The sequence below is a fragment of the Cotesia typhae genome, unplaced genomic scaffold, assembly GCF_013202065.1.
Source record: "Cotesia typhae breed Kobodo isofemale line unplaced genomic scaffold, CoteBio_Ctyphae scaffold_13, whole genome shotgun sequence".
Classification (NCBI taxonomy): Eukaryota; Metazoa; Arthropoda; class Insecta; order Hymenoptera; family Braconidae; genus Cotesia; species Cotesia typhae.
This window is the reverse complement of record NW_027423774.1, coordinates 3,341,958-3,369,466: the sequence shown is the minus strand read 5'-3', so window position 1 is coordinate 3,369,466 and position 27,509 is coordinate 3,341,958. Positions and strand designations below refer to the sequence as shown.

Below are 27,509 nucleotides of genomic sequence, written 5' to 3'. Positions count from 1 at the left end.
TAAAATAATAATAATAATTTTTTTTTAAAGATTTTTATAAATTTATTATTATTATTTAACTCATTGAGAAAAAAATTATTAAATTTTAAGAACAAAAATTTTTAATTTATATTTCGCGCCAAACGTTTAAATTTTCAAATTAAATTACTTTAAGCGCCATATTTCTTCTTGACCAATTGACAGTAAGAAGAAAATATTTTTTCTGAATGAGATATAATTTATTTTCATATTCCATGTGCTGAGTCTGTTATTAAATATAATAATAATTAAAAATAAACAAATTCTACAAAGTAAGTACATGAAAAAAATTGATACTCCAAATTAATAATTAATTGCCTTGTAGATAGATAAACAAAATGTCGGCGCCGCTTACGGAAATAATAGACGACATTGAAGACTTGATATCCTCCCAAGATATAACCCCAAAAGAGCGATACAGTTCTAGAAAAAAGGTGACAATTAGGTCAAAGAACAAAAAAAATAAACCAGATGATAACAGTGATCAAGAAGTGCCTCAAGTTTCTGTGCTGTCAAGTATCATTCCCGGGTGCCAGACTATTTACTTAAAAACATGGGGCTGCACTCACAACAGCTCCGACACCGAGTACATGGCTGGTCAGCTCGCTGCATACGGGTACAAGTTGACCGAGGAAAAGGAAAAGGCTGATTTGTGGTTGCTTAATTCTTGCACGGTTAAAGCTCCAGCGGAAGATCATTTTAGGAATGAAATAGAAGCTGGACAGAAATTAGGAAAACATGTCGTCGTCGCTGGGTAAATTTAATATATTAAAAAATCATGACACTGAAGTTGACAGAAAAAAATTTTTTTTTAATTTTATAACAAAGAAATTATAATGAAAAAATTCTAAACGTGAAAATTAAAAAAAGATATTAATGGAAATTTTTGGAAGTATTTTCATGATAGTAAATAATTTATTATAAAAATTCAAAAAATTGACAGCTGTCAGTTCACTTCAATGTCATTAAAAAAATCTTTTTTCTTAACTTTTTTTTTGACGTAAAAAATTAAAAAATTAACTTTTAATTTTTTTTTCATTGTTTTAATAAAAAAAAAAAAAAAATTATCATGGTGTCAATTAATAATCATTTTTAATAAAATATTTCAGTTTTGACGTTTCATTGACTATTTAGAGATAATAGGATATTTTTATATATTTTTTTATTCATTTTATATTTTACATCAAAGATGAAATAATTAAATTTGAATAAATAAATTTTTTTATTTTTTACGGTCAAAAAACAAAATAACAAAACATAAAAAAAATATATTGTGTAGAATAATAATTAATAATAATAATAACTTGCAGTTGCGTGCCACAAGGAGCTCCAAAAACAGGTTTCTTGAAAGGCCTGAGCGTGATAGGGGTCCAACAAATCGACCGCGTGGTCGAAGTAGTAGAAGAAACCCTAAAAGGTAACACTGTGAGATTTTTAGGTCAAAAGAAAGAAGCTGGTAAAAAAATCGGTGGTGCTTCATTGGCTCTCCCCAAGGTGAGAAGGAATCCGCTGATAGAAATAATAGCAATCAGCACGGGGTGTCTCAACCAGTGTACCTACTGTAAGACGAAGCACGCCAGAGGCCAGCTGGGAAGCTATCCCCCTGAAGAAATAGTCGAGCGCGCGAAGCAAGCCTTCGAGGAAGGTGTCGTTGAGTTATGGCTGACTTCTGAAGACACTGGGGCCTACGGCAGAGACATTGGCACCAATTTGCCGGAGTTGCTGTGGAAAATCATTGAAATAATTCCCGAGAATTGTATGATGCGCGTTGGTATGACCAACCCGCCGTACATACTCGAGCACCTAGAAGAAATCAGCAAAATTTTGACCAACCCGCGGGTTTACAGCTTTCTCCACGTTCCTGTCCAGTCTGGTAGTGACCAGGTGCTCGTCGACATGAAGAGAGAGTACTCCAGGGCGGAGTTCCAGCAGGTCGTTGACTTTTTGAAGGAAAGAGTTCCCGGAGTCACTATTGTCACGGACATTATCTGCGGGTTCCCGACAGAAACCGACCAGGACTTTGAAGAAACAATGAGTCTTTGCCGGGAAAATAAATTTCCTAGCTTGTTCATCAACCAGTTCTTCCCCCGACCGGGAACTCCTGCTGCTAAAATGCCCAAAGTTCCAACTCAGCTGGTAAAGAAGAGAACCAAGCAACTCTCGGAGTTCTTCCAGTCCTACGAAGCCTATGGCCATAAAATCAGGGAAATTCAGAGGGTGCTAGTTACTGAAATTTCGCATGACAAAAAACACTTTGTCGGACATAATAAATTTTACGAACAGATTCTGCTGCCCATGAAAGATGAAATTATGGGGAAAATGGTCACGGTGAAAATTGTTGAAGCGACTAAACACTCTATGAAGGCAAAACTTGTTGATGAATTAAGTCAATTTAGTAATTGTGGTGAAGAAAAAAAATTTGGGTGTTTAACGACAGATATGTATCCAACATATTGCAATTGTGCGATAATTGTTATTTTATTTGCGGTGCTAGCCAGGGTTTTGTGGAGATTTTTCATTATTTGAGAGTGATTTTTTAGATTTATAAATGTATTTAATTGTTTAATTTTTAACGAACATATTTTGAGATTAAAACTTTGAAAATTTTGAAATTAAATTTTAATATTTTTTTTTTTTAAACAAGAAAATTATAAATTATATATTTTCGCTTTTTTATTATAATCTCATGGATATATATTACCAATTTGCGTTTTCTAAATAAATAAATATTTTTAAAGGAGGTGATAAAAAATTAATAAAACTCATTTTTAAATAATTTTTTTTTTTTTTTTTTTTTTTTTTTTTATTGAAAATTACAGAAACTCTCAATTCATCAAATTTTTTTAATTGCGGTTTATAAATCAATACGGAACGAAACAAGTAAAAACCTTTTGTGACACAAATTGTTAAACATTTGGCATTATTATTTATAAGTTGTAATTTAAATTTATCTACTACAATAATTATTCATTTGAGGTTCCTGTCTTTCAAAAAATCCTAACTATGTTTCAATTTCTACAAAAAATACTAAATCTTTAGTAAAAAAATTTTTAAAATAGAGAGCAATGTTTAATGTCTTTTTTTTTCACCTTAAAATTAACTTCAACAATTGAGCAATTATAAAATTTACTGAGCATTTAAATTCATTTTTTCACAATATATTACTTTTTCACATAAATATTTATCGGGAAAATATATTCTTTAGTCAGCGTTTAAAAATATTTTTTTCTTTTATATTGAAACAATAGTTTGTAGACACTTTTAATTTAAAATTAACTTTTTACATTAATTTAATATTTATCCAATAATAATAATAATAATAATAATAATAATTTCACATAAATACTTGTTTCTTTACTTAAAGTCTACTTATAAAATTTACATTAATTAATTTACCGAAATTTATGTACATTTACACTTAATTAAAACAATTATAAAATAAAATCACTAATTATAAAATTACAGAGAAAATAACTTAAAACTAAATTAATAATTTTTATCGTGCGCTTAAATATTTTCCTTTAAGAGAATTGAGTAGTACCCGACGCACAGTTTGAGCACCTTTTTATCCAACACAAAGAAATTCGGAATGATTTGGTAATTTAAAATAAATCATTATATTTATCACTATCAGCCCTACACAAATTTAAAACCAATTTTGTCAATTAAAACTCCATCTTTAATTATAGTTAAACAAAAAGTGAAAAATACTTATTATATTTATATTTTGATTACATAAGCTCTAGGTTTGATTTCAGTGTACGTAGAAAAATATTAAACAATAAATAAATAATTATTTTTCGAGGTGAAGACTGAGCCCCATATAAAAATTCCCCGAGAAATACCGAGGCATTATTTTTTCCAGCGGTCCCTTACTTTTAACTTAAGGTGACTTTTTTTTTGCTCTTGGCCATTGTTTCGGCTTAAAACTCCAGGCCGTGTAGGGTAAGAGCAACGCTCGAGCCCGATATAATGCGAACGAAATAAATAAAATAAAAAGTACACTGATCAGGACGTAAAACCTTCTGGAGAATAAGAAACAACGCATTCACGTCTTAAGAGAATGTAAATCGATTATTTTGGTCCCTTTTATTCCCATTATTTTTATCTACATCGTGGATCCAATTTTAAAGTTATCCAAAGGACGATAAATATTTTGCCATGCTTACTTTGTTTTAAAAACAGTCTTCGGTGGTCAATTTTCGAGAGAAAAGTTTTGCGAAAATTAATTATAAAAATTAAAAATTTTTATTTAATATTATAAAAATCATTCAATTCTTTTTTTTTTTTTTTTTAGTAATTAAAACTTTCAATTTAAATTTGTCTCATTCCATAAAATAAAATTTTTTCATAATTGTAAAAAAATTAAATTTTGAATTTCAAAATTTTCCCGCTAATTTTTTAAACTGGATTATTTGCAAGCGCGTCTTAAAACTTTAAAATGGCGCATCGGCCATTTTATCGAGACTAAAAATTTTTGACTTATCATAAAAAATCATATTTAATAAGTAAAAACTAACAAATTTAAATATATATTCGCTTTCTTAGCTTATAAATTAATAATTTAAATAAAAAAAAAATTTTTTTTAAGAATTTACAGAGCCCTAGACATAAATTTTCGCAAAACTTTTCCTCACAGAAACAGAAACATAAAAGAAATAAATAATATGGCGAAAAAATGGCACAGGATTTAAAAAAAGTGAGGTCACAAATTCGACAAATGTTTACAAGTATCTTAACAAATAAATAATCTTAATAAATTTTCCTTCATAAATAAAATACACAAGTATTAAACTCAAAAGACTAGTTACCGAAGGAAAATTTAATAATAACAATAATAATAATAAAAAATGGCCGCAATATACAAGTTGAATATCAGCAGCGAGCCAGTAGAATGAATAAACTCAATTATTGGCAATCTGCTGGTGGGGTAATTGCTGGTTGCCGAAATTACCAAGGGGCGAGCAAAAACTCGTCTGGCCAGACCGAAGAGTAGAGACTGGAATCTAAATTCAGATGCACGTTGTACAGAGCAGCATCCGTTACTCCAAAAAAAAAAAAAAAAAAAAAAAAAAAAAAAAAAAAAAAAAACTTTAACTTAAACCTTTAACGCAAAAAGCTGTTTTTTAAAATGGTAACACTCGCTGCTGATATTCATTTATCGGATCGACAACTTAAGCTAAATAAAACTAGAGACGCCTGAGATTCCGCTTGCTTTGCTTGGAGCCGACGATCAGCGGAGGTTTTTTCCTCTTGGTTGGTGTCGCCAACAGCGGGGTTTTGCAGGGTCCTGAGTGAGGCGTCGAGACGCAATCTAGGCAAAATTCAGCCCTGCATCCTTCTCGCGTACATACGCCGACATTCCTCGCTGCGTCGACGTGACTCGCAAAGGAACATTTGGGGCAGCGACAGAGACGCTCCGTTGATGCCAAAGCTCGGGAAGCCTGCAACAAAATAATAAAACTATAAGTACAAGTTTAAATATCAAATATGTATAATATTTATTTATTTATTTATTATAGATTCATAAATATAGAGGTAAGGAAGAAATTTTACAGCGTCGTAACAGAGGTTTTATGAACCCTCTCGCGGAACTTCTTCGATAATTATTCATAAATTTTCATTGTTAATAATATTATTTTTGTTTGAAGACTCTTAAGTGCTGTTTTATTATTTGGGTATGTATTGAGATTTTTATTTTTATGTCTTACAATAATTAACGTTATATTTATATTTGAATGTTTGCAGGTACGTATTTATGTATGTGTATGATGGGGATATTGTATATGTAGTCAGAGCAAGAGTTAAAGATTAAGGAGAAATTCTTTATGAGACATGAAAGTACATAATATTTACATTGGTCACACGAGATATATTTACGATCTTTGATGATCATTTTTAAATCATCACTGTTTCAATTCAATGATATTTATATTTTATTTTGTTTTATTTATTTATTTATTTTTTTTTTTTTTAAGTTATATTAAGTTATAAGTCATATCTATTTGGTAGTTTTATTTTTTTATATAGTTTAAATAAAAACAAATTGAAAAATCGACGAAAAAATATTTTAAAAAATTATTAGATGTTATTTTAAATCTTTAAGGAAATTTTAGTTTATAAAGTAAAAAAAAAATTAGGAAGAAATATTTTTAAAAAATTATTCAAGTGCTTAAAAAAAAAATGTTTTTTAACATTGTTTTAAGGATTTATTTATTTATCATAACTATTATTATTATCATTTTGACATATATAATAGTGAAAAAATAATGATAATAATAATTTGGAAAAAATCTAAGTTACAAAATAAAAAAATGTTAAAAAAAAATTGATTAAATGTTTTTAAAAATTTTTTAAATATTTCTTTAAAAATTTTAAGCGATTATTATTATTATTATTATTAGTATAACATAAAAATTAATAATGATAATTTTTATTAAGAATTAACTTTTAAAAATAAAAATAATAATAATTAATTTTATAATGTGTTAAAAATTAAAATCTAATACGCATTAACAAGACTTGTTACACCCAACTTAATGTAAGTAGTTGACGAAGATCACGTCATGTAAAGTCGGCGAAAGTTTAATTAAGAATTCTCAGTGTCTTCTACTTGTAAATTCTTTCACGAGTACAATGTACAAGTACAATCAACAAACGACAGTACAGTAAATGAAGTAACTAACCGACTTAATCATCATTCCCTTAATATAATATAAATACCCACACGCGTTTAGTTATACTATACTGTAACATTCGGAGAAATGGTCACCGAATAAAATATTCGAAACGTCACATTAGATACCAATCCGTCAACATATTTATACATATAAAATTATTATTATTATTATTTATAAATCATCTATTTCTAGGTAATTTTTCGGATGAGAATCAGTCAGGCGGCAAAATAGACTGCGTAAGATAAACGGTGAGTTAAAAGGACCAACTGGACTGTGACAATTTTGGGCCGAATTTTAAAAACGTAACTCAATACTGATTAAATTCAATTTGTAGAGATATATCGAGTTACTGTACTCCGGTTGCCTCTTAATTTGAATTGATTGCTCAAGAAACTAAAAACGGCAGGTAAATAGTACAAATACGTCGACTACTAAAGAAGAGTCTCGTAAAATCTAATAGTTAAATGTATTTTCTTTGTTCTAGAAAATTTTTACAGAAGCAACAACTTTTCATAAAAAAAAAAAAATGTATCAAAACTCTGAAAATATTTTTAAATTATATAAATTTTGGATTTTATTTAATTTAAAATTTTTAATTGATTGCACTATTTTCAAAATTATTTTTTTGATACGTCTAATTGATAAAAAAAAATTATCAGATATTTTAAAAACAATTTAGAACTTAATCATTCAATTAAACCAATTTGTTTGATATTTATCACTTAAATTAAATATAATATTAAACTAGCAATTACTATAAAGTAAATGTCATTATTATTATTATAATTTCAAACCTCTATTATCAATAATAATAGTAATTACATGAATTATTAGTACTATTTTTAAATGTTTTTTTCTATTACAAACAATAATTATTTTTTTTTTTACTAAAAATTTTATAAATTAAAAAATACAAAAGAAATTTTTGAGGATAAAATTTTTTTTGTGATTCTTTAATTTGTAGCTGGATTTTTTTAGAATAAAAATAAAAAAAATTGACATTTTATTTATCAAATTAATTTAATATATCGCGAAAAATATTTTTTATTTAGAATATCAATTATTTTTTTTTTTAATCGAATTTTTAAAATCATAAAAAAAATTTTTTTTTTGATTTTCATGTCTTGATAAATATTTTAAGTCAAAATAAAATATTATAAATAATTTTCTTGAATAAAAAAAAATATATATATATAATTATCAAAAAAAAAAAAAAAAATTGAAAATTTTCAAATATCTGTAGCTTAATCTTCATTTTTTTATCAAAAAAAAAAAAAATCTGAAATAAAAACAAAGTTATAACTAAAAAACATTTTTCCGCTTCATTCCAAGAATTTCAATATATACCGCTTCTTTCCCATGCTTCATAGCAACAGCTTCGTCATCTGGAGAATTGTGTACATATGACCCTCATCTTATCCACTTCACGTCCGCTTCACATTCTAATAATTTAAATTTCATTTTATTATATAGCCTTCAAACATTCATTTTATCTAAACACAAATAAACTTATATAAAAATTAAATGAAACTTTGTTGTCTAACTACTACTTCTTGTTGCTAACCGCTTAAAAAAAAAAACTAAATAAAAGACCGAGAGAAAATAAAACTTCTTCAAAGTTCAACTTCTCTCCAAATTGAGGCCGCTTCAAAATTTATCACTGTGTAGCCCAACATTGAATTCCATCCAAATTCAAAGCCTTTTCTATTTTTAACTACGACTATTAACAGTTTAAAACTTCGTAGTCGGCTTAACTTCAATTTTCTCTTCGGTATCTCTATCTTTAACATCTTGAAGTGCAGGTATAACTTCTCACGCGTGATGATACACCCCAAAGATTTTACCCGCCTTCCCTAAAAAATTTTACCTGATATTGATCCTTAATTTTTTAAGGAAAGATAAAAAAACTACTCTAGCTTGTCAGTTTTTCCGTAATGAGGGTCTTGTTTTATTTATTTTTAGGATTTTCCGACAACTGCGGCACCGTAAATAAATTTTTTCTAGGGACAATAATCATAAATTGCGCATAAAAATCCATCAAAGGAAGTAATTGTCTGCGTGAGGTTAGACAAAGGATAAAATACGAGACTTGATGTGGAAGTTTAATGCCTGTGTGCGAATAACACCACGTATTATTTTGCATGTATTAGTTTTATGACCAGACGGTATATGTGTACGTTGTTGGTGCAGATAATACGGGCTGAGGGGGATTAAGCCGCGAGAAGATGAATAAGAGTGTTATGTTATGTTGTGGTTTTAACGCACATGCTATTATATTAATATGGTGTCTTTTGGCGCAAAGCGGTAGTCGATTAAATTTGTTTTTTTTTTTTTTTAATATTTAATTATTAATTACTTGCGTTCATTTAGTGATTGATTGATTTTATTAGTTAGTAACTTTTAAACTTTGGGTTGTAAATAAATATCTTATTTTTTCAATTAAATTTGTTGTAATGTTTTATAGATTTTATCGATCATAAATAATAATTAGTCTCTAATTTAAGGGATAGAGTAGTTTTATTATTTTTATAAGTGATATTATTTATTACGATAGCTAAAATTTTAATTAAAAATCATGGGATAAAATAGAAAAAAATTTATTATTATTTAATAATAATAATTACTAAAAATAATAAATAATTTATTAATCTTAAAAAAAAAAAAGATCAAAAAATATTTTAAACATTTCTTCAATTTTTTAAGAAGAATTATTATTATAAAATTTATTTCTAAATGTACATCAATTCAATTGTTCAATTTTACATTTAGAAATAAATTTTATAATAATTCTTCTTAAAAAATTGAAAAAATGTTTAAAATATTTTTTTAACTTTTCTTTTAAAGATTAATAAATTATTTATTATTTTTAGTAATTATTATTATTATTAAATAATAATAATAATAATTGAAAAAAAATAAAAATCAAGGTTTTGACTGGAAATAAAAAATAAAATCGTCACTGACAATTTTTACTTAACATATGAGAATTGTTATAATTTCCTCAACAATGATTACCATTGAATAAAATAAAGAAGATAGAGAATTAGAAATCAAACAGAATAATAATTCATACTTATTTGTTAGAATAGAAGTTCAACTTTGTAGCATGTAATCTTTAAAATAGGGAGTGATAAGATAGTAGGTGCCTTAGGTGTATAAATATTTTTTTAGGGCTTGCTATTTAATGAATATTTACAAATACTGGGTAATCTTGAGGTTAAATAAAATTAATAAAAATTATTTATTGCAGGAAGATGAGATCTGATTTAAAATTACAATACTGATATAATCTTCTTAATGTTTAAAATGTTAACATTTAAACTAGTATTACTAATTTAAATTCTTTTATTAACAAATATTTAAGCATGACTAAATATTTTTTTTCTTACATTTTCAGGCAGCCGACTTCTAACTTTTAAAATTAAATAAAACAATCGAAAGAAAACCTAAACATACTTTTAAAAGCACCAGTGGATACAAATTAATTTAAAATCAACAAAATAATAATTAAACAAACCTTTTTGTGAGTGCGTACTTTTTTATCGATTAGTTTTTCATTTAACTCACGTATTGTTTAAAGAAAAAACTGTTGTATAATGTAAATTTTCTATAATAAATTCAAATGAAAAAAAATCCGAGTCATGTTAAATTTAATTTGACAAAAGAAAATGAAATTCTACTTAAAAAAAAATTATTAAAAATTCATCACTTTTTTTTAAACTCCAAATTTTTGTGGAATTTTTAATAAAAACTAAAAAAAAAAATAGAAAGCAATTAAATTATAGCTTGAAATAAAATCTCCAAAAAATGAAAAATTTTAAATTATAAAAAAAAATAAATTAAATTTTACTTAGAAAATTATGAAAAATTTTTTCAACTCCAATTTTTACCCACAAAAAAAAAAAAAAAAAAAAAAAAAAACGAACAACAATGAAATTACAGGTTGAAACAAAAAGTAAAAGATGAATTGTCTGAAAAAATGAAGCCCCGAAGACAAGTCCTTTCTATGCAGTCAGTTTGAGTTGTGAGTAGCAGCATCCCCGGTCTCCGATCGCGAAATATCCAATGGGATTTTCAAGTGGGCCAGAGTCAGTGGTAGACGTGCGTCAGATATATCATTATCTCGGGCTCACTGTTGCTATGCAATTAGAGCCCGTTAATCGGGCCGTGGACGTCTATACAGTAATATAATATAACATAACATAATATACTAGGTAGTGTAGACCCGAGTTTCGTATTCAGTTCTTTTCGTACATACATATTATATATACACACATATATAGCTGGCAGCCAATTCGAATTCGTCTGGACCCACCACCGGCCCAACATCCAGCATCCAGCATCCAGCATCCAACATCCTCAACCCCTTCCTCTTCCTCTCATCATCTTGCCTCGACGTCCTCGTCAGACCCACGATGGGTCATATCAGTTCTACGTCGCACGTCGCTGCTTTCCTCGTTCTCATCTCTTCTCGCAATTCTCTGTTTTGCCGCGAGTTATACATTAACCAAGCCGAAAACGAGCTGAGAGAGGACCGCCTAGCAACCGACGAGGACACAGCAATAACATACACTTAATAGTGTAATGATCAACACACCGCGGCGCTGCTGATAAAAAATACACGCATGAATACTCCTCACTGTTTAGTTTTAGTTATTTATTTATTTAATAATTTTTTTTTACTTTCTCCGGTTAAATGAAACTTTGCCTCTCTTCACTATTTTACTTGACATCAGTGTAATAACCACATGCATTTAATAAATATTGAATTTATATATAAAAGTGTTAAATATTTAACACAACATTTTTTGACACAAAATTTTTTACTTTGTAATTTTTGTATGAAACTTAAAATTCTGGGTTAAATATTGAAGATACAAAAAAATGATACAAAACATTTTTTGTAGATTATTTAATCCTCTACAAGAAAGATTCTCATCAATTTTTTTGTATCCAATATTCAATCAAGAATTTTGAGTTTTAGGAAGAAACATAATTTTCTACAAATTTTTAATCTTGTAATGAATTATTCTTTTAATAAGAATGTACAAGAGATACGAAAAAATGATGAGACCTTATTAGTAGAGAATTTAATTTTTTAAAAAAAAGATCTCTTATCATTTTTTTGTATCTCCAATATTTAAGTCGTAATTTAAATTTAAAGTCCAAAAACAACTTTTCGCGCTCAATAAAATTTGAAATTTTGATTTTCCCGCCTTTAAAATTGAAAAATTTTAATTTTTAATTACAAACTAAGGATTTGGTCACCTGCATTGATCAAATTTTTATTTTTATTTCATTCGACGGGATAAACAAGACAAGGACGCGCTAAAGGCCACGGTAATTCGGCCATTCTCACACTTGCTCATATATATATAAATCGTACTATTACGTTATTATTATCATTATATTTATGATTATTGCTGCTTATGTTCGTGCTTGTACTCTGTACATTAGAGTGGGTTTGTTTGGCCTTGAAATATTGCTATTAATTCGCCCACTTTCGGTTTATCGCACACTTTTATTGAATCATTTTGTTTTGGTTAACAGTATTAAGATTTTACACTTGAATTATGTCACGCAAATTTGCAAGTTATTTCGTTTATGGGCGAAAATATGATTAGTGTAACAATAATAATAAAAGTACTGGTATTATTTTTTATAAGATTATTTCTGGTGCTCAAAGACCGGAAGTTTAGTTATCTTTTCCTGGAAGCTTGACGCGAGAAATTTGCGTTTATTATTTCTACGCAATTATTTTAAAAACAATTAAATTTGCTAACAATAATAATTCTTTTTTAAAAAATAAATTTCATAAAAAGAAATTTATTTTATTAATTTATTTATTTATTTAAATTTATTTATTTTTTCTACTTATAAAATTTTTCAAGTATTTTTTTTTAAAGATAAACAAATTAATTATTATTATTATTATTATTTTTAAAAATAGTTAAAATCTATAAATTTAGAATATTAGATCGACTTCAAGAATCATAAAAGTGAATGTGTGTGTATATAAAATAAATTTGCATCAAGGACATACATATAAATTCAGGTGTCGAGTTACGGTAGTTATTAAATGATACATTACATTGTATTGGCTCGGCAATGATTTAATAAACATTGTTTCTTTGTTCATTTTGGTTAATACTCGCGGTCTTTTCGTTAGAATTTTGAGTATACACATAGTTATTCAATGTCGCACTGGTTGGAATTAAAAATTAAATATATATATATATACATAAGAGTTGAGGTTGAGATATTTAGTATTCAATACGATGCAGCGAACCGGGTAGCAACAGCGAATTATACTTATAGAGCCGTTTTTTTATACGACATATGTATGTATAAATTCAAGATATGTGTCATTTAGTTTCTTAATAGCTTGATGGATGGAGACTATTATTTAAGTATTTTTATTAAATGTTCCAAATTTTGGATTTCAAAATTGCACCAGTGAAATTAAAATTTTAAAAATCAATCCATTTTTAAGAAAAAAAAAAATTTTTAGTTATCTAATTTTTAAGTAAAAAAATTTTAATTGAATTTGAAAATTTTTATTTTTATAAAATAACAATTTTTGGAATTACTGTTGAAAAATTTCTAAACTGTAAAATTTTAGAAGGTTAAAAATCTAAATTTATTTCAAACTTGTAGAAAATTTTCTTAATTTTTACAAGGCTCCAAAAAAAAAAAAAAAAAAAAAAAAAAATTTGAATAAGCATATCTCATCGCCAAAAAATAACCACTGTACCCTGAATCAAAACACCGGTCTGAAAAAATCCAGAAACCGTCTAAAAATAGCCAGTGAGGGTAGGCATAATCCTCAGCCATCTGTTAACCCTCCAATGACTCAATTTTTACTCTGTTTTAAAAAGTTACCGGCGAAAATATCTATCAAAACTATTTTTACTGTCTTTCATTCATTCACTAAAAACATCACTAATTCTCTTCTTCATTTTGACCCAGCAATTTTTTCCCATTAACACTTTTCATTACTTAATACTACCGGATATTTTGAAATAGAACTGACGAAAACTTCCTGAATTTATATTTTCATTCATATTTACACTTAAATATCTAGCTTCTTAAGACAAATAGATCTTCTGACGAGAAATTTTCTTCCCAGAGGATTGATTTATGAAAATAAAAACAATTAACAAAAAAAAAATTATAACTATTAAAATAATTTTAATTGAAAGAAAAAAAAAAAAAAAAAAAAAAAAACTGTTAAAATTTTATTTAAAAAATATCCTTAACATGAAACTTAATGGATATTCTTCTTTCGACTTACAAATATCTTTTTACTCGGGCTTATTACCTGTGGGTACCTTAATTATAATTCAATTGGCAAAAAAAGTACGCAAAATTAATGTTAAAAATTCAGCCCAAGTCAATTTTCTCTTGACTCAATTATAAATAAATTAAGCGAGCACATCAATAAATCATTAACAATAAATACATAATATAATAGCCGAGCCATCAAAAACAGACTATTACTCTTGGAACCATCAAAGAGCAGGCGCAAAAATGATACCGATCTCGCCGTTAGCATGTGGAACTACCGCGAAATTCCGCGTACCCAATATCTCTTTCTCTAGGTTATTAATATTCAAATTGGATACCCTTTCATAGCTGCCGCACAAACATATACAATACATCCTAGCTCATATAACACATGATATTTATATATATATATATATATATATATATATATATATATATATATAAATTATATACAATATTAACATTGCTGTCAATGGATGCAAAAATTTAAAGAAATTCATAAATTTTTTAGAAAATTGTGGTATTGATGATGATGATGATGAAAAAAATCTAAATTTTAAAACCGACAAACAAAATTACGTGAATGAATTTCAGCTCATTGCTAATATAAATTGAGACCTTGTGTATAGTAGTCCAGGACGGGGCATAAATATTCATCACGATCTCCTCAAGGGCGACCGGAAAGTAGTGTAGACCGTAGACGAGAAGTCTAAAGTTAGGTAAAAACTAAATTTACTCCATACATAGTGCATTATACATTATATATTACGTATCTGATAATAATAATATTCAACTCGTAGTAATGATATGAATGTATTGCAGTTTATCTGAAACTGGATTCAAACTGGTCTTGGTTACTATAATTGCAACTATAACTATAACCGTAACTACAACTTGAAACCTGAATAAAAGTGGTTACTCCCGTGGATTTCCCGCTTACTCGGTTAATAACAACAACTCGACCTTGGACTCCGGTTTGTTCCCCATTCAGAAAAGCACCGGGTAAAACAGTTTAACAACAAACCTTTGCTTTGCTGTAAAGTTATGAATGAAATTCTTCGGGAATTACAGAACCGAGGAGTTGTTATCTCTGATAATAATTGTTATCTACCCATTTACATCCTATCAGTTCATTGTTGCTTGGATGTATGGTATATGAGCGCTATTGCTGGGGAATTAGTGATAGTGATTAGAATAAATAATCTTATTGAAAGTGAAGATAAAAGCCGCGGTTGGATTTGAATAATTAGCTGGCGAATTTCGATTTAATCGGCGAATAGTTGTAATTGTGAAAAAGAATGATTTTTTGGATCAATTTAGTATAAAAAAAATTGTTGCGATCTTTATTGACTAAATGTCTTTCTGGATTAATTTTTTCTTTAGTTTTAATTTATTTCTGCTGTTATTTTAATAAAATTTTCTTAATTTTTCTTAGTAAATACAATCCTAGTTAGTTTATTCGCAGTTTTCATCCATTTTGTAAAAAATAATTCATGGAAAAACAGAAAAAAATTAAAATTAAAAAATCTACATGATTCAATAAAAAATTAACTGCATTGAAAAATAAAAAAAATCTTAAACCAAAAAAATAATTTAATTGTCTGGAATTAAATAAAAAAATTATTAAACCAAAAAAAAAAATATCTAAATTAAATTCTCCAAAATAATTTTTTTTCGTCTTAAAATATTTTCTTGTACACTGTTAATATTTTTTGTCAAGAATAATTTTACTAGAAAATTTTGATAAAAATTTTAAAAATTAGACGGAATATATTTAGTTAAAAAAGTTTTTTAAATTGAGATAATTTTTCTGCAATATAACACAAAAAATGAACGAAAACTGGAAAAAAATTAATCACAGAAAATATTTACTAAAAAAAAATCTTAAAAATTAAGCGAATTTTTGAAAACAACCTACATTAAATGAAATGAGGTTAATGGTAAACAAAAAATGATTGTTTACACGTGTAATTATTAGACCGTTAGTGCAGCAGAGTGTATCCACGCCGTTATCAAGGACGTCCGGTAGGTCAATAGCATTAGCCGGTGGTCGTTCTTCTTCTACTTCTTCTTCCGCGTTGATGAGCTAAAAGTTAATACTAATCGTAGGATTTGCTCGTAGGCGCTAAGCCATTTCACGCCTACTGCGCATGTTATATATAATATAAATATAATAGTGACTAGGTCAACTTGTGCTCAATTTTATTATCACGAAATTCCCGAAACGACAAATAAAATAAAGCAAAACAAAATCAATGAACTTCATTCAATTACCCTTCAATTGAATTGATTCAAATTAATATCTCTGTACGTCTATATTGAGTTTTATTAGTTAGTATTTACATGAGTAGGCGTGAGCTCAGCATCTCCGCGTCATCTGATCAATAAATTCCATAGCTGACCTGTTGCTATGGCGAAAGTGAATGAATAAGCCAAGCCACGTGGCACGCATAAAGAAAAAAAAAAAAAAAAAAAAAAAAAAATAAAGGCGCGCTTGGAAACATCACTAGGACGAATAAGCAAAGCAGAAGCAGATATAATAGGCTATGCTTGTATATATGTATATATCGTGGATGCTAGAAGCTAGAATTAGAGAAGCGGAGATGATAAAAAAACTTGTGTACGCAGAGAGGAAGATTATTTTACATATTTGTTGGCGGGAGATGAATATAATCGAAGGGTCGCGGGAGTTTTGTGTTAATAATTTTTTAATATACTGTCGTTTCTCGAGTATTATTAATATATTTGTTATGATTATTTTTTTTTTGACAGAAAAGTTTGTTGCAAAAAATTTACATGCAAATTTTATTTTTGGAGTTTTAGATTAAATTTTGAAAAAAAAAAAAAAAAAAATTAAAAATATTCATTTATAGTTTTAAAAATTTAATACAAGAAAATTTATTTATTTAAAACAATTTTAAAAATAGATCTGTTAATTTTAATGTCATTTTATTTAACTCTAAACTTAAATTTTTTTACTCTAAAATTTCAGTTAAAAAATAAGAAATATAAAAAAAATTTTTCCTTGACATAATAAAATTGAATCAACTTTTACTTTTTTCCTTATCTTAAATATTTTATTAAAATTTCTTCTTTTTTTTTATCTCTGATATTTACTTCAAAATTCCCACAAAATTTCATCAAACTCCAAATCAAAATTTTAGCTAAAGGACAAAAGCTACCCCAAAATTATCCAGGACCTTTTTCATTCAAAATAAAATTCCCTATAAAAAATTTCTTTTTCAAATTTCAATATTTTCTCCAAAACTTAAAATTCAATATTTTTTTGCTAATCTTGACAAAAAAAATATCTAAAAATTCCTCAGGAGAATTTTAGCGAACACCTTCGTCTTCTCGTTCTTGGGTGAAGGATCTGGGGTGGCAACTGTTGATCCTCTGCTGGTTGTCAACTGGCAGAGCGCCAAAAATCCTGAGCAACGTGGAGGACAGCGGACCTGTTGCCATGCAAACTTGTTTAAAGTAAACAACATTGCGTCATCCTGGTCTAGACTGGTACGTATGAGAAGCTTGCTGCGGGTGTGGATGTATAGATGCACATATACATTATACATCTACATATATAAACATATACTTATATGCCGTATGGAGAACAGTGGAACAAGTTGTTCGATTCTTACACATACGAAGCTACAGAGGCCCAGTTTCTTTCCTTATTTTCTCTTCATAGCTTCTCAGTCTCTCCCTTGATTATTTTCGTTCAAATGTGTGGTACCACGTGGTTAGAGTAATACATACACACGGTGAATGTTTAAGTGGCTCATGTTGTTGTTCGCTCTCGCGCGCTTTTTCGGGCAGCAAATAATAATGATGCCAGCAGCCAGTGTAGAAGCTAGCGCGGGAAATAAAAGGGAGATCCGCGAGTTTCGTCGAGCTGGGCGCTGCATAGCAACAGTGAGAGACCGTTCTCTTCAGCGTCCGATCCGAGTAGTCATGTGAGAGGAAGACAGCCGAGAGGGGACCGGGTGAGGGGGTGAAAAAAGCGGACGTGTGAGCACGCGGTTTCTCTAATGTTAGAGCAACTCGTAAACTAACCACCAGAATTACATATTCTGGATTAGGACAAAGACACTGACTTGTTCATTGTCGGTTGGCTATTTTTTATTTTTATTTGTAGAATTTTATTTATCGGATGACATTTTGGGTCCTTTGGTTAATTTATTTGGCGGGTTTTTTTTTTTTAGTAGCTCATATGGGGTTCAATGGAACCACCGCACATGGCAACAGAGATCTCGAAGAAGATTCTGACTTTTTGGAAGGATATATGACAGAGATGCGATTTTGATAGAATATTGATAGAAAAATTAAATAGTTCAAATATCATTATTTTTAAAACTTTCATTTTGAATTTAGAAGAAAAATTTATAAAAATTTTTAGTAATTATTTACAAGTGGGGTCAATCCTATTTTTGGCTATATCTTGGTGAAAAATTAACAGTTTCAAAATTTTTTTTTTAAATCTGCTTGTTTTTACGGCGCATTTATGATAATAAATGTCATGGAAGAAAAAAATAAAGATTTCGATAGCTTTTTTAAAATTCCGTTTGTTGTACAATTATGACAGAGATACTTCCGTTTGTCCAATAGAGGGCAAGAGAGAAAAAAAGTATAAACCCTTCTTAATAAAAGAGCAAAGATCTTCTGAATTGTAAGTTAAAAAAAAAAAATGAACAAATAAATAAAAACAAGTTTCCAAAAAGTACAATCAGTCTTGAATAAAAAAATTTTAAATTAGCTTTCAAATATTTACTACCCAAAGATCGGAATGCAAACAACTTCCTTTTCTTAGAAGTCAAAATTTCCTTAACGGGAAGTTAACAATGACGGTCAACTCCACAATTTTCCAGTTTTGGACCCGAAATTAAATGTAACAGCAGTAAATCTTACTTAAAATTAAAAAAATTTTCACTGAGATTAAAGATTACCAATTGTGATATTTAATCCGAATTTTTTTTCTAAATTTGATATAAAGTAGTTAAAATTATTTATGAGTCCTAGATAATTTTTTCAAAATGATAAATTGAATCACTATTTTTTTTTTTTTTTTTTTTTTTTTGAGAAAAAAAAATTTCACTTTAATTTCTCAATTTAATGATTAGAAATAGCCTCGAATTCTATGAAACAGAAATTATCCGTGTTAATATACATTAAAAGTAAACATAAATTTCGACATTTTATTTTATAGTTAACATTTATAGTGACCAAAAGTCTATTCAATGAAACCATTCAATGAAACCTTGTATCGAAAAAAAATAATTGTTGACTCAATAGTACATTCATTTAAAACTTTTGTCAGGTGTGGTTTCTTCATACTATTTCCTATTATATTTTTTATTTTCTTATTTTTGGAATTTACATTTTCATTTGTTTGAGTAAAATGTTAATCGATTACTAACAGTAAATATAAATTACAATCAAATATAATTTATCGTGGATATTCTAAATAATACACATAACACATAAAAGTTTGTAGTTATGTACAAAGAGCCCAGTAAATGTAAATGTGCACCTGGAGCTGCCTTATGCACACAAACGCAAGATGAACAAACACCCATGGATAATCCAATCCAGCTATAAGTAAAAGGGCTCGACTCTTTTTATTATTATTATTATCATTTTATGTACGTACATTATGTTGATGATATATAGATTAAAATTTTTTATCAGAGCCATGACATTCAGCCAAACGATAAATTCCATCACACGGAATCTTTTCCCGATTAGACAATGACTATCTATGTTCGGTTTTATTTAAGATTCTGATGAAAAAAACTAGAACAAAAATTGTATGATACAATATATGTAAATAAAACGGCAAGCTGTTATCAATTTGATTTTTTTTTTTTTTTACTTTTTTAAGTATCCGCGGGTAATATTTCGACCTAGTTAAAAAATAATTTGTAGTAAAAAGAAGAAAAAAAAATTCACGAGCCAAGAAATAATTTTTCTTTTTAATAAGATTGAATTTTTTGCTTTAGAAAATTTTTATTTTGGAGTAAAATAAATTTTTTTGTTTTAAAAAAAATTTATTCTTTTGCTTCAATAAATTTTTGTTATTATGGAAAATATTAACAAAAAAAATGGTCATTTTTGGTAAAAATAAGATTTAACAATCAAAACATAATAAATAATTTTTTTCTATTTTTATAAAAAAGCAAATTATAAATTTTAATAAAAAAAAAAACCTTTACAGCTTGAGAATAAAAATTTGAAAAAATAATAAATCAAAGCTAATTAAATGAAATTTTAATCAAACAATTTTTTTATTGCAATTTAAAAAAATATATTTTTTAAATGTAATTTTTGAATTTTATGATACTGTCACTTTCAATAGTAAATATTCTGTAAATATTCAATGATTATTTTGTAACTCATAAAAATTTTTTAAAAATATTCAACAGTAAAATTAACCATTTTTCATTAAAATTTCAAAAAAAATGAACTCAAGTAATGATTAACATAAAAACTGATTAATTAAATTTTATATTTTTCATCTTATCCTTTCTAGACGCTGGTATAATATTTTTACATCAACATAAAATTTTTTAAAAAGTATGAACCTGATTTTTATTTCACATTTGACATTATCAAACTTCTACTGCGATCATACATTTTCTCGTCCTTGTTCTGGTCCTTACATGCTCACACTTATACGGTTGTGTTATCCGTAGCATGTACATACACATATATTATACATTATACAGGAGATATAGGATTACGGTGTACTATCTGGTAGTGGGAACCTGGAGCCTTTTGAAAAGCAAGCCCAACAAAGCCCATACCGATATATCCACTGTGAATGGCATTACTATACGTAGAATATGGTATATAAAATAATATAAGGGCAGCTGCATGAATTCCTGTCGCCATATCTTTTTTCCCTGGTTCCCCTTGTACCCACTACACTCTGGCCAGCTCGGTCTTTCTTTTGTAGGATGAGCCTATTCACCCTCCGCTTAAAACAGGACATATGGCCTCCAACATTTCTACACTTTCAAAATCCTTCGGACTAGACTAAACTGTTCTATTGTTGTTTTATAGTTTACTTTTTTTACTACCGACTCTCGCGTTTAAAATTTGTCTACGATACAAAATTATAATTGTAAAAATTTTTTACTGAATAATATTTCTTGGTAAAAAAATTTATTTAATTAGTTTACTTTTAAATAACTGAATTTTTAAGATTTTTTTTCAGTAATTTATTCCTACAGCTGCCTTTAAAAATTATGCTTTTGTATTATAATTAAAATAAATACTTTTTAACCCAAAACAAAATGAAATGACATTTTTTTTTTAATCCTCAATTTATATTCTTAACGAAAAATAAAATAGTGGAGTTTTTGTTGACAAATTTAGCCGGTGAAAGTGCAATAAACTGATTTTTTATGTATGAATACATTCATTACAATTTATCTACAATTTTATAATTTATATAAGCCACTCAATGACTCAGATAAAGTTTTTTTTATCTTAATTATTACCGAGAATATTTTTAAATAAAAAAATTCTCAATTGCTATTTATTTTAAAATTTTTCTCAAAATAATTCAAATATTAAAAATTAATAATTAGTGAAAAGGAAAATTATTTGTAAAATTTAATCAATAGAATTATTTAATATTTAAAAATAAAATTTAATTATTTACTAAAATTTAAATATAAACTTGAAATAAAAATTAAAAATTAAAATTTTATAAAATAAATACAAGTATTAAATAATTCTCGGAAATAATTTGGTATTAAAAATAAAAATTTAATCAATAGAATTTTTTTTATAAACTGATAGTTGAAATTGCTTAATAAAAAATAAAATTTAATGGCTAATTGCTTCCGATTATAAGTCCCGATGCATTATAAGATATCTCACTTTTTTTTTTTTTTTTTTTTTTTTTTTTTTAATGTAAACTACTGAGACTACTTTGAATAAATAAATAAATAAATATGCTCGAATGATTCATATTTAAATGAAGCAATTTTCTAGCTCTAGTCAAACATTATAAGTTCAAATAAAAATAATATATCATAAATTATGGCTTATGACTTGTGACTACACATAATGTATTATAAATTTATTAACTATTATAAGGATGAAAATGTTTATAGATAAAGACGTGACTCTCTACATATGATGATTAAATTAAAAATATAAATTCCGTCATATCAGTTCAGCGCTATTTAGCGTCAAAGACCACACGTGTTTGTAGACCCTCGCGATTCGATTCAGAACTTACTTCTCTGCGGGAGACTCGCAAATGCATAGAGATATATATGTAGGACAGTGCCTGATACAGCTTCTTACTCCCATCACCAGCTTAATTTGTACTTGAGTAATTTAATAACAACGCGAGTCGAATTGATTAATTAAAAACAAAAAATCACCGTTTGGATACACCCGACATGAAAAGGTAGATTTCTCAATTTTCGCATCTTAAAATATGCAAACAATATAAATTATACATTCAAGAGTGAAAATTGTAGCTAATACATCCAATTCACGAAATCGCAATACAATAAATTGTGCAGAAGTTATTTTAAGATAATGCGATAAAAGTTATTATTTTTAATATTTTCGGTAATTTTAAAAACAGTGAAAAAAATATAAAAAATTTTATGAGGAAAAAAGAATAATACGTAAATTGAAGATAATTATATGAACTTTACGATACAATTGATAGAATTTAGTAATTAATTATAGTTTTAGATTTATTTGAAAAAATCTTGCAAAATTTTTATTTTCATAAAAATGAAAAAAATTTTTTGAACCAACCACAACTTTGGGACTAACGGGCGCATAACTCAAAAAATTAAAACATATGAGTACTTTTGCAACAGGCTGATTTTTAACGAAATCTAAACAGTCAAAAAATATTTGACCGGTTTGTTTAGTTTAAAATTATAACACGTTACTCGTGATTTACAAAATCAATTAACCGGAAAAATTTTCAACGGAACGTAACTCAGCCGGTGAACAAAAAAATTAAACTAGACAGTTGGTGATATAATTATCATGATCATGATCATAAAAGGTTACGGTTCGGAAGACACAAAGTAACGACGACACCTGATGGCCAGGTGGTCGCTCAGTAGATCGATGATAGTTAGAAAGGAAATAGTCATCAGTCATCCAGGACTCGGGTAAATATTTTCCTTAAAATATATTTTTCCCAGTGCAGCACACTTTTCAAAATTACATTACTTCTCATCTCGAATAATTAAAATAAACCAATTAGATATGATTGGATAATTTGATTGGTAAATAAAATAATGACGAGTATAAGCATACAATGCTTGATTTTAATTTCGAAGAGAATTACTGCGGGAAGAAAACGACAGTTAAAAGCTGCACCTGCTCGATCTCCTTGCGAATAAACATTCCGTTGGCTTCTTGTCCCCTTGCCAGACCATTTTCTTTTATACTCTTTCCATATCATCGTGGCTTATGTTATGGTTATTTTGTTTGTTGGTTAAATAAGTCTGGTCATGATGGTCTACACCGGAAGAGGGTCTAAGGTAAAGCGACATTAGCTTGCTGCTGAAGAAGATATCGTCGTAAGAAAAGGAAATAATCGTAGCCAACGGAATTCACCTGCCTTATTATTTGTCTTTTAGTCTTTCCGTTTCCTATTTGGACCCTTGATTTCTTGTTTTTTTAATTTATTATTGTATTATATAGTTACTTATCATTTGACGGTTTGTCACTGGATTTTATTCTACAGAGTTCGAGGGGTGTTCTTCATGTGTTAGTTTGTCATTAGCCATTACACTTTTTTTTTTTTTTTTTTTTTTTTTTTTTAATATTAGCTGATGTAAAATAATTTTCAATGGAAAATTACTCCAGCGGTAATTGAGAATTTTTTGTAAGAATTTTTTCAATAAAAATTACTTTAGTCGTGATTAAAAATTTTTTTTAAAAAAAATACAGTTTCATTTTTTTTACGAAATTTCTATTTGATTTTATTGATATTTTTTTATTCGAAAAATGCATAAAAAAAACCAAAAAAAGAAAAAATAGAAATTTTATACAAAAACATGAGAACCAAAATTTTTTCTAACTTTTGAAAGCAAAAAAGCTATCAAAATTTATTTTTTTCTTTCGCGACATTTTTTATCAAAAAAAAAATTTGAAAATGTTAATTTTTCACTTCTCAATAAAAAATTACTTTTAATAAAAAAATTATTTTAGCAATAATCAAAAATTTTGTATAAAAAAAAATTTTAACAAAATATTTATTGTAAAAAAAAATATTTAAAAATTAGTTTTTGGCAAAACCATTAACGAACCCTTCTTTCCGATGTTCAATAAAAGAAAAAGTATCGAATATTCCAGTTAATCAGTCTTATTCAATCTTACTAATGGTGTCGCATTAAACTAAACAGTCGACCTACAAGTTTGTGTTCTGCATGTTTAGATAAAAATCACATTGTAGGTGGTCGGTTTTTACTTGTACTAGATAAAAATAATTAAAAAAAAATAAAAAACAAATACACACTAATATCTGAATCTCCTCAAACAGTTAAAATTATAAAATTAATAGATTTTTAAAAACAAAACTAAAACTCAAAGTTTTGCAACCGGATGAATTTACTTCCCGAATTTTATCAGCTGATTAAAACGCCTAGAATTAAAATAAAATCCACAATCTATTTTTCTATAACACAACCGAAGCAAAAAAGCATTGACATGATTTATAGATCGGCGGATCAATGTCAAAAACTGCGGGTTTTTTTTAAACGCAAACTCTATTAATGTATAATCTATAATGACGCAATTATCTGTGTCTCCCATTATACTCTGGTATAATTACATACTCAGCTCAGCCAATTTGCTCATGTATTATACATTGGTGTTATTATATTATTAATGCGTAGAAATAAATGAAAAATTTATTTGCAATAAAGTGAAACGTAAACTTTTTAAAGCAATTATAATTAAATCAACGCTCCTACCTAATCTTTCTCTGTAATATTATTATTATTATTATTATTATTATAAGGTCCTTACTACAAACCGATGAGATTATAGCCTAAGGACATACGAGCTGATGACGATAATAATAATCTCATTCTACTTTGTATATCAGACGATGAACGAAGACGGGAACGAAACGCAGCGGAGGAGTGAATATGATCTATGGCTAAGGGTAAGGTAATACATTGAGAATTATTTTATTATTATTTTCATATATTATGTATCACACTTAGTCAGCAGCACGTTAGTTCTTTGAACTTAATCAACATTGATTAGCTCTTGCGAGATTATTTTTTAAATTATCATTTCAGCTTCCTATCATAATATCTTTAAGTTAAAAGAGATGAAAAATTCATACTAATTTTTTAAAATAATATTTCTTCATTAATTTTAAGTTTAATTAATAATTTGCTATTATAATATTAACAACTTATAATTATTAGAATTTTTTTTTAACAATTAAATTAAGAAAATATTTTATCAAAATTTACTTGTTAAAAAAAATTTTTTTTTCAGTTTGATAATAATTATAATTTAAATAAAAATAAATAATTTTAATAAAAAAATAAATACCTTGAGAAAAGAATGAAATTTAACTTTGCTAGGTGATACAGGTGGACTCTGTGGTGGAACTCTGCGCCCGGGAGTAACTTGAACATTCTGTACATCCGTAAGATAATTCCTCTTGACTAACCTGCTCGTAAATTTAGGACTACACGTAATGTCACTTTTACTTTTAATAAGCACCAAATTTTCCTTAGTGTTCTGCCTAACGTAAACTTGGTTCTGCCGTCTCAAGTTAGCAGCAGGATCGCTCAAACAAATTTTCCGCCATACCTGAGACACCATGGTTATCGCGCACAAATCCTGGGGGCTTAAATACGAAAGAATTTTCCCGATAGCGCGCCAGTGGTTGCTTTTGTCCCCCAAGAGGCTCAAAATGTCGACAGTTTCTCTTCCGGTGTAATCAGGCCTTCCACCGACTTTACAATTAGTGCAAGCGCCGCGCTTGCTGAAGTTCAGCCTCCTGGGTTCCACCGGCTTGGTAATTTTGTTGAGATTGCTGATTTTGAGCTTGCTGAATTTTTTATTCTCCACCGACGTTATCGCCGGGGGCTTGCTGGTCTTCGGCGAGAAAGTCAGCTTCACCGGGGTTCTGGGGATGAATGGTTCTATTAGTTTACTTTCGCTGCAAATGTACGGCGTGCTTTGGGGCACAGCTCGGATCTTCTCGACGTCTTCCTGGACAGGCTCACAAGCCATGTAGCTCGAGGTCGTCGCAGTGCATGGCGACAGTGGTGTAATCGGAGTCTTGGACACCGCTGTTGCTGGAGTAACTGCTCCCAATTGAATTTTATTGCGGTTTCTCAGTCTATGGCTTTTTAAATCCGCGCGAAATTGATTCCTGTCCATAGAAATGCTTCTATTTCTGTCGATACTCGGCTCCTCGAAGCCAGAATCCTCCGAGCCGTTCATCAGGCTGTTGAATTTAAATGATTTTCGGTGCTCGCTTCTCAGCCAGTACTTCTTAACTTCCCTCGACCTGCTGATAGACTTCCTCGCTGTGGATGACGTACATGAAAGATACCCGCTGTCTGCGCTGTCAAACGAGCCATGCATACCTGACCAATTATTATTAATAATATTATTAGGAGTGACATTTAAATAATTATTTTTATTGTTATTAAAATAACTTGAATAATCAATTGTACCGTGCGGTGTATCACTTATTTTAACATCCATTTCAGCCATCTCGATATCCTCGACAGTATTTCCATTCATTTTTGTCAACAAATATTTTTTTTTTTTTTTTTTATTTACAAAACAAAAAAAAATATTATATTACACTGTCCCAATTATTTAGATATTTCTTCTTCGGTGAAATCTTGTTTTATTTTTTTCTGCTTATTTATTTTACTTTCTTGTAGTAAATAGAAAAAATTTCAGGACCCCGTACCCCCAGATGTTGATAAAAAAAACAACATGGCACCCTTGCTATTGTTACCGTAAATCCGACCTTCGTTTGACACTTTTTGACATAACACCAACTTCACACAACTTAAATTTAATATCATAAATTATTTAAATAAATGACAGCCATTATGAATTTTTAATGCACAAAATTGCGAAAAAAAAATTGAATTTTATAAAATTATATGAATATTAAAAAACACTAATTTTTTATGAGAGGTAACACAAGATGCGACATGATAAACGTCACTAAACACAAACTAATAACTAAAAACAACTAACACGCGCGAAGGGTGAATACCGAATGCAAAGAACAGAAAACTTGGAAAAATACGACCCGCGTCGCAACCACGCTTCGCTCCCTCTCCTTTGTTGTGAGTTTGAGGTTAGGTGGGAGAGACAGAGAGAAAGAGAGAGACCGGTGAGTTTGATAGTGTTTACATGCAGTGGGGGATGCTAAGAATTGAGAGAGCCAATGGGAGAACAAGGAGAGAACCGCCAGCCGCAGTTGCTAAGGCGACACGACAAGCTAATTGCGCAGATACTTTTTTACTGCGCAGTTTTTGA

At 28.2% G+C, this 27,509-nt stretch overlaps 2 protein-coding genes across 3 annotated transcripts; one reads left to right on the top strand and one right to left on the bottom strand.

Moving 5' to 3' along the window:
* The first annotated feature begins 201 nt into the window (after positions 1–201).
* LOC141534431 (threonylcarbamoyladenosine tRNA methylthiotransferase) lies at positions 202–2,635 on the top strand. Its single transcript, XM_074253776.1, has 3 exons — positions 202–290; positions 344–772; positions 1,329–2,635. The coding sequence occupies exons 2-3, from the start codon at positions 357–359 to the stop codon at positions 2,542–2,544; spliced, it is 1,632 nt and encodes a 543-aa protein (XP_074109877.1). The 5' UTR covers positions 202–290; positions 344–356; the 3' UTR covers positions 2,545–2,635.
* Positions 2,636–3,842: 1,207 nt separating this feature from the next.
* On the bottom strand, positions 3,843–27,358 carry LOC141534432 (uncharacterized). Of its 2 annotated transcripts, XM_074253779.1 has the most exons (3): positions 26,684–27,339; positions 25,545–26,593; positions 3,843–5,462 (listed from the first exon to the last, which is right to left on the bottom strand). In XM_074253779.1, exons 1-3 carry the CDS (start codon positions 26,751–26,753, stop codon positions 5,208–5,210), a joined length of 1,374 nt encoding a protein of 457 aa, XP_074109880.1. In that variant the 5' UTR covers positions 26,754–27,339; the 3' UTR covers positions 3,843–5,207. The 2 variants fall into 2 exon arrangements, with proteins under 2 accessions (XP_074109880.1, XP_074109879.1); XM_074253778.1 differs by having other exon boundaries at positions 25,545–27,358.
* Between the last annotated feature and the right edge of the window lie 151 nt (positions 27,359–27,509).

Bases quoted from the DNA above. Each gene is read 5' to 3' on its own strand.
- LOC141534431 (XM_074253776.1), top strand. From the start codon at position 357: ATGTCGGCGCCGCTTACGGAAATAATAGACGACATTGAAGACTTGATA. The intron at 773-1,328 runs GTAAATTTAATA...AATAACTTGCAG, and splicing joins AAACATGTCGTCGTCGCTGG to TTGCGTGCCACAAGGAGCTC.
- LOC141534432 (XM_074253778.1), bottom strand. From the start codon at position 26,753: ATGAATGGAAATACTGTCGAGGATATCGAGATGGCTGAAATGGATGTT. The intron at 5,463-25,544 runs GTATTTATTTTT...ATTTTGTTGCAG, and splicing joins AATTTCATTCTTTTCTCAAG to GCTTCCCGAGCTTTGGCATC.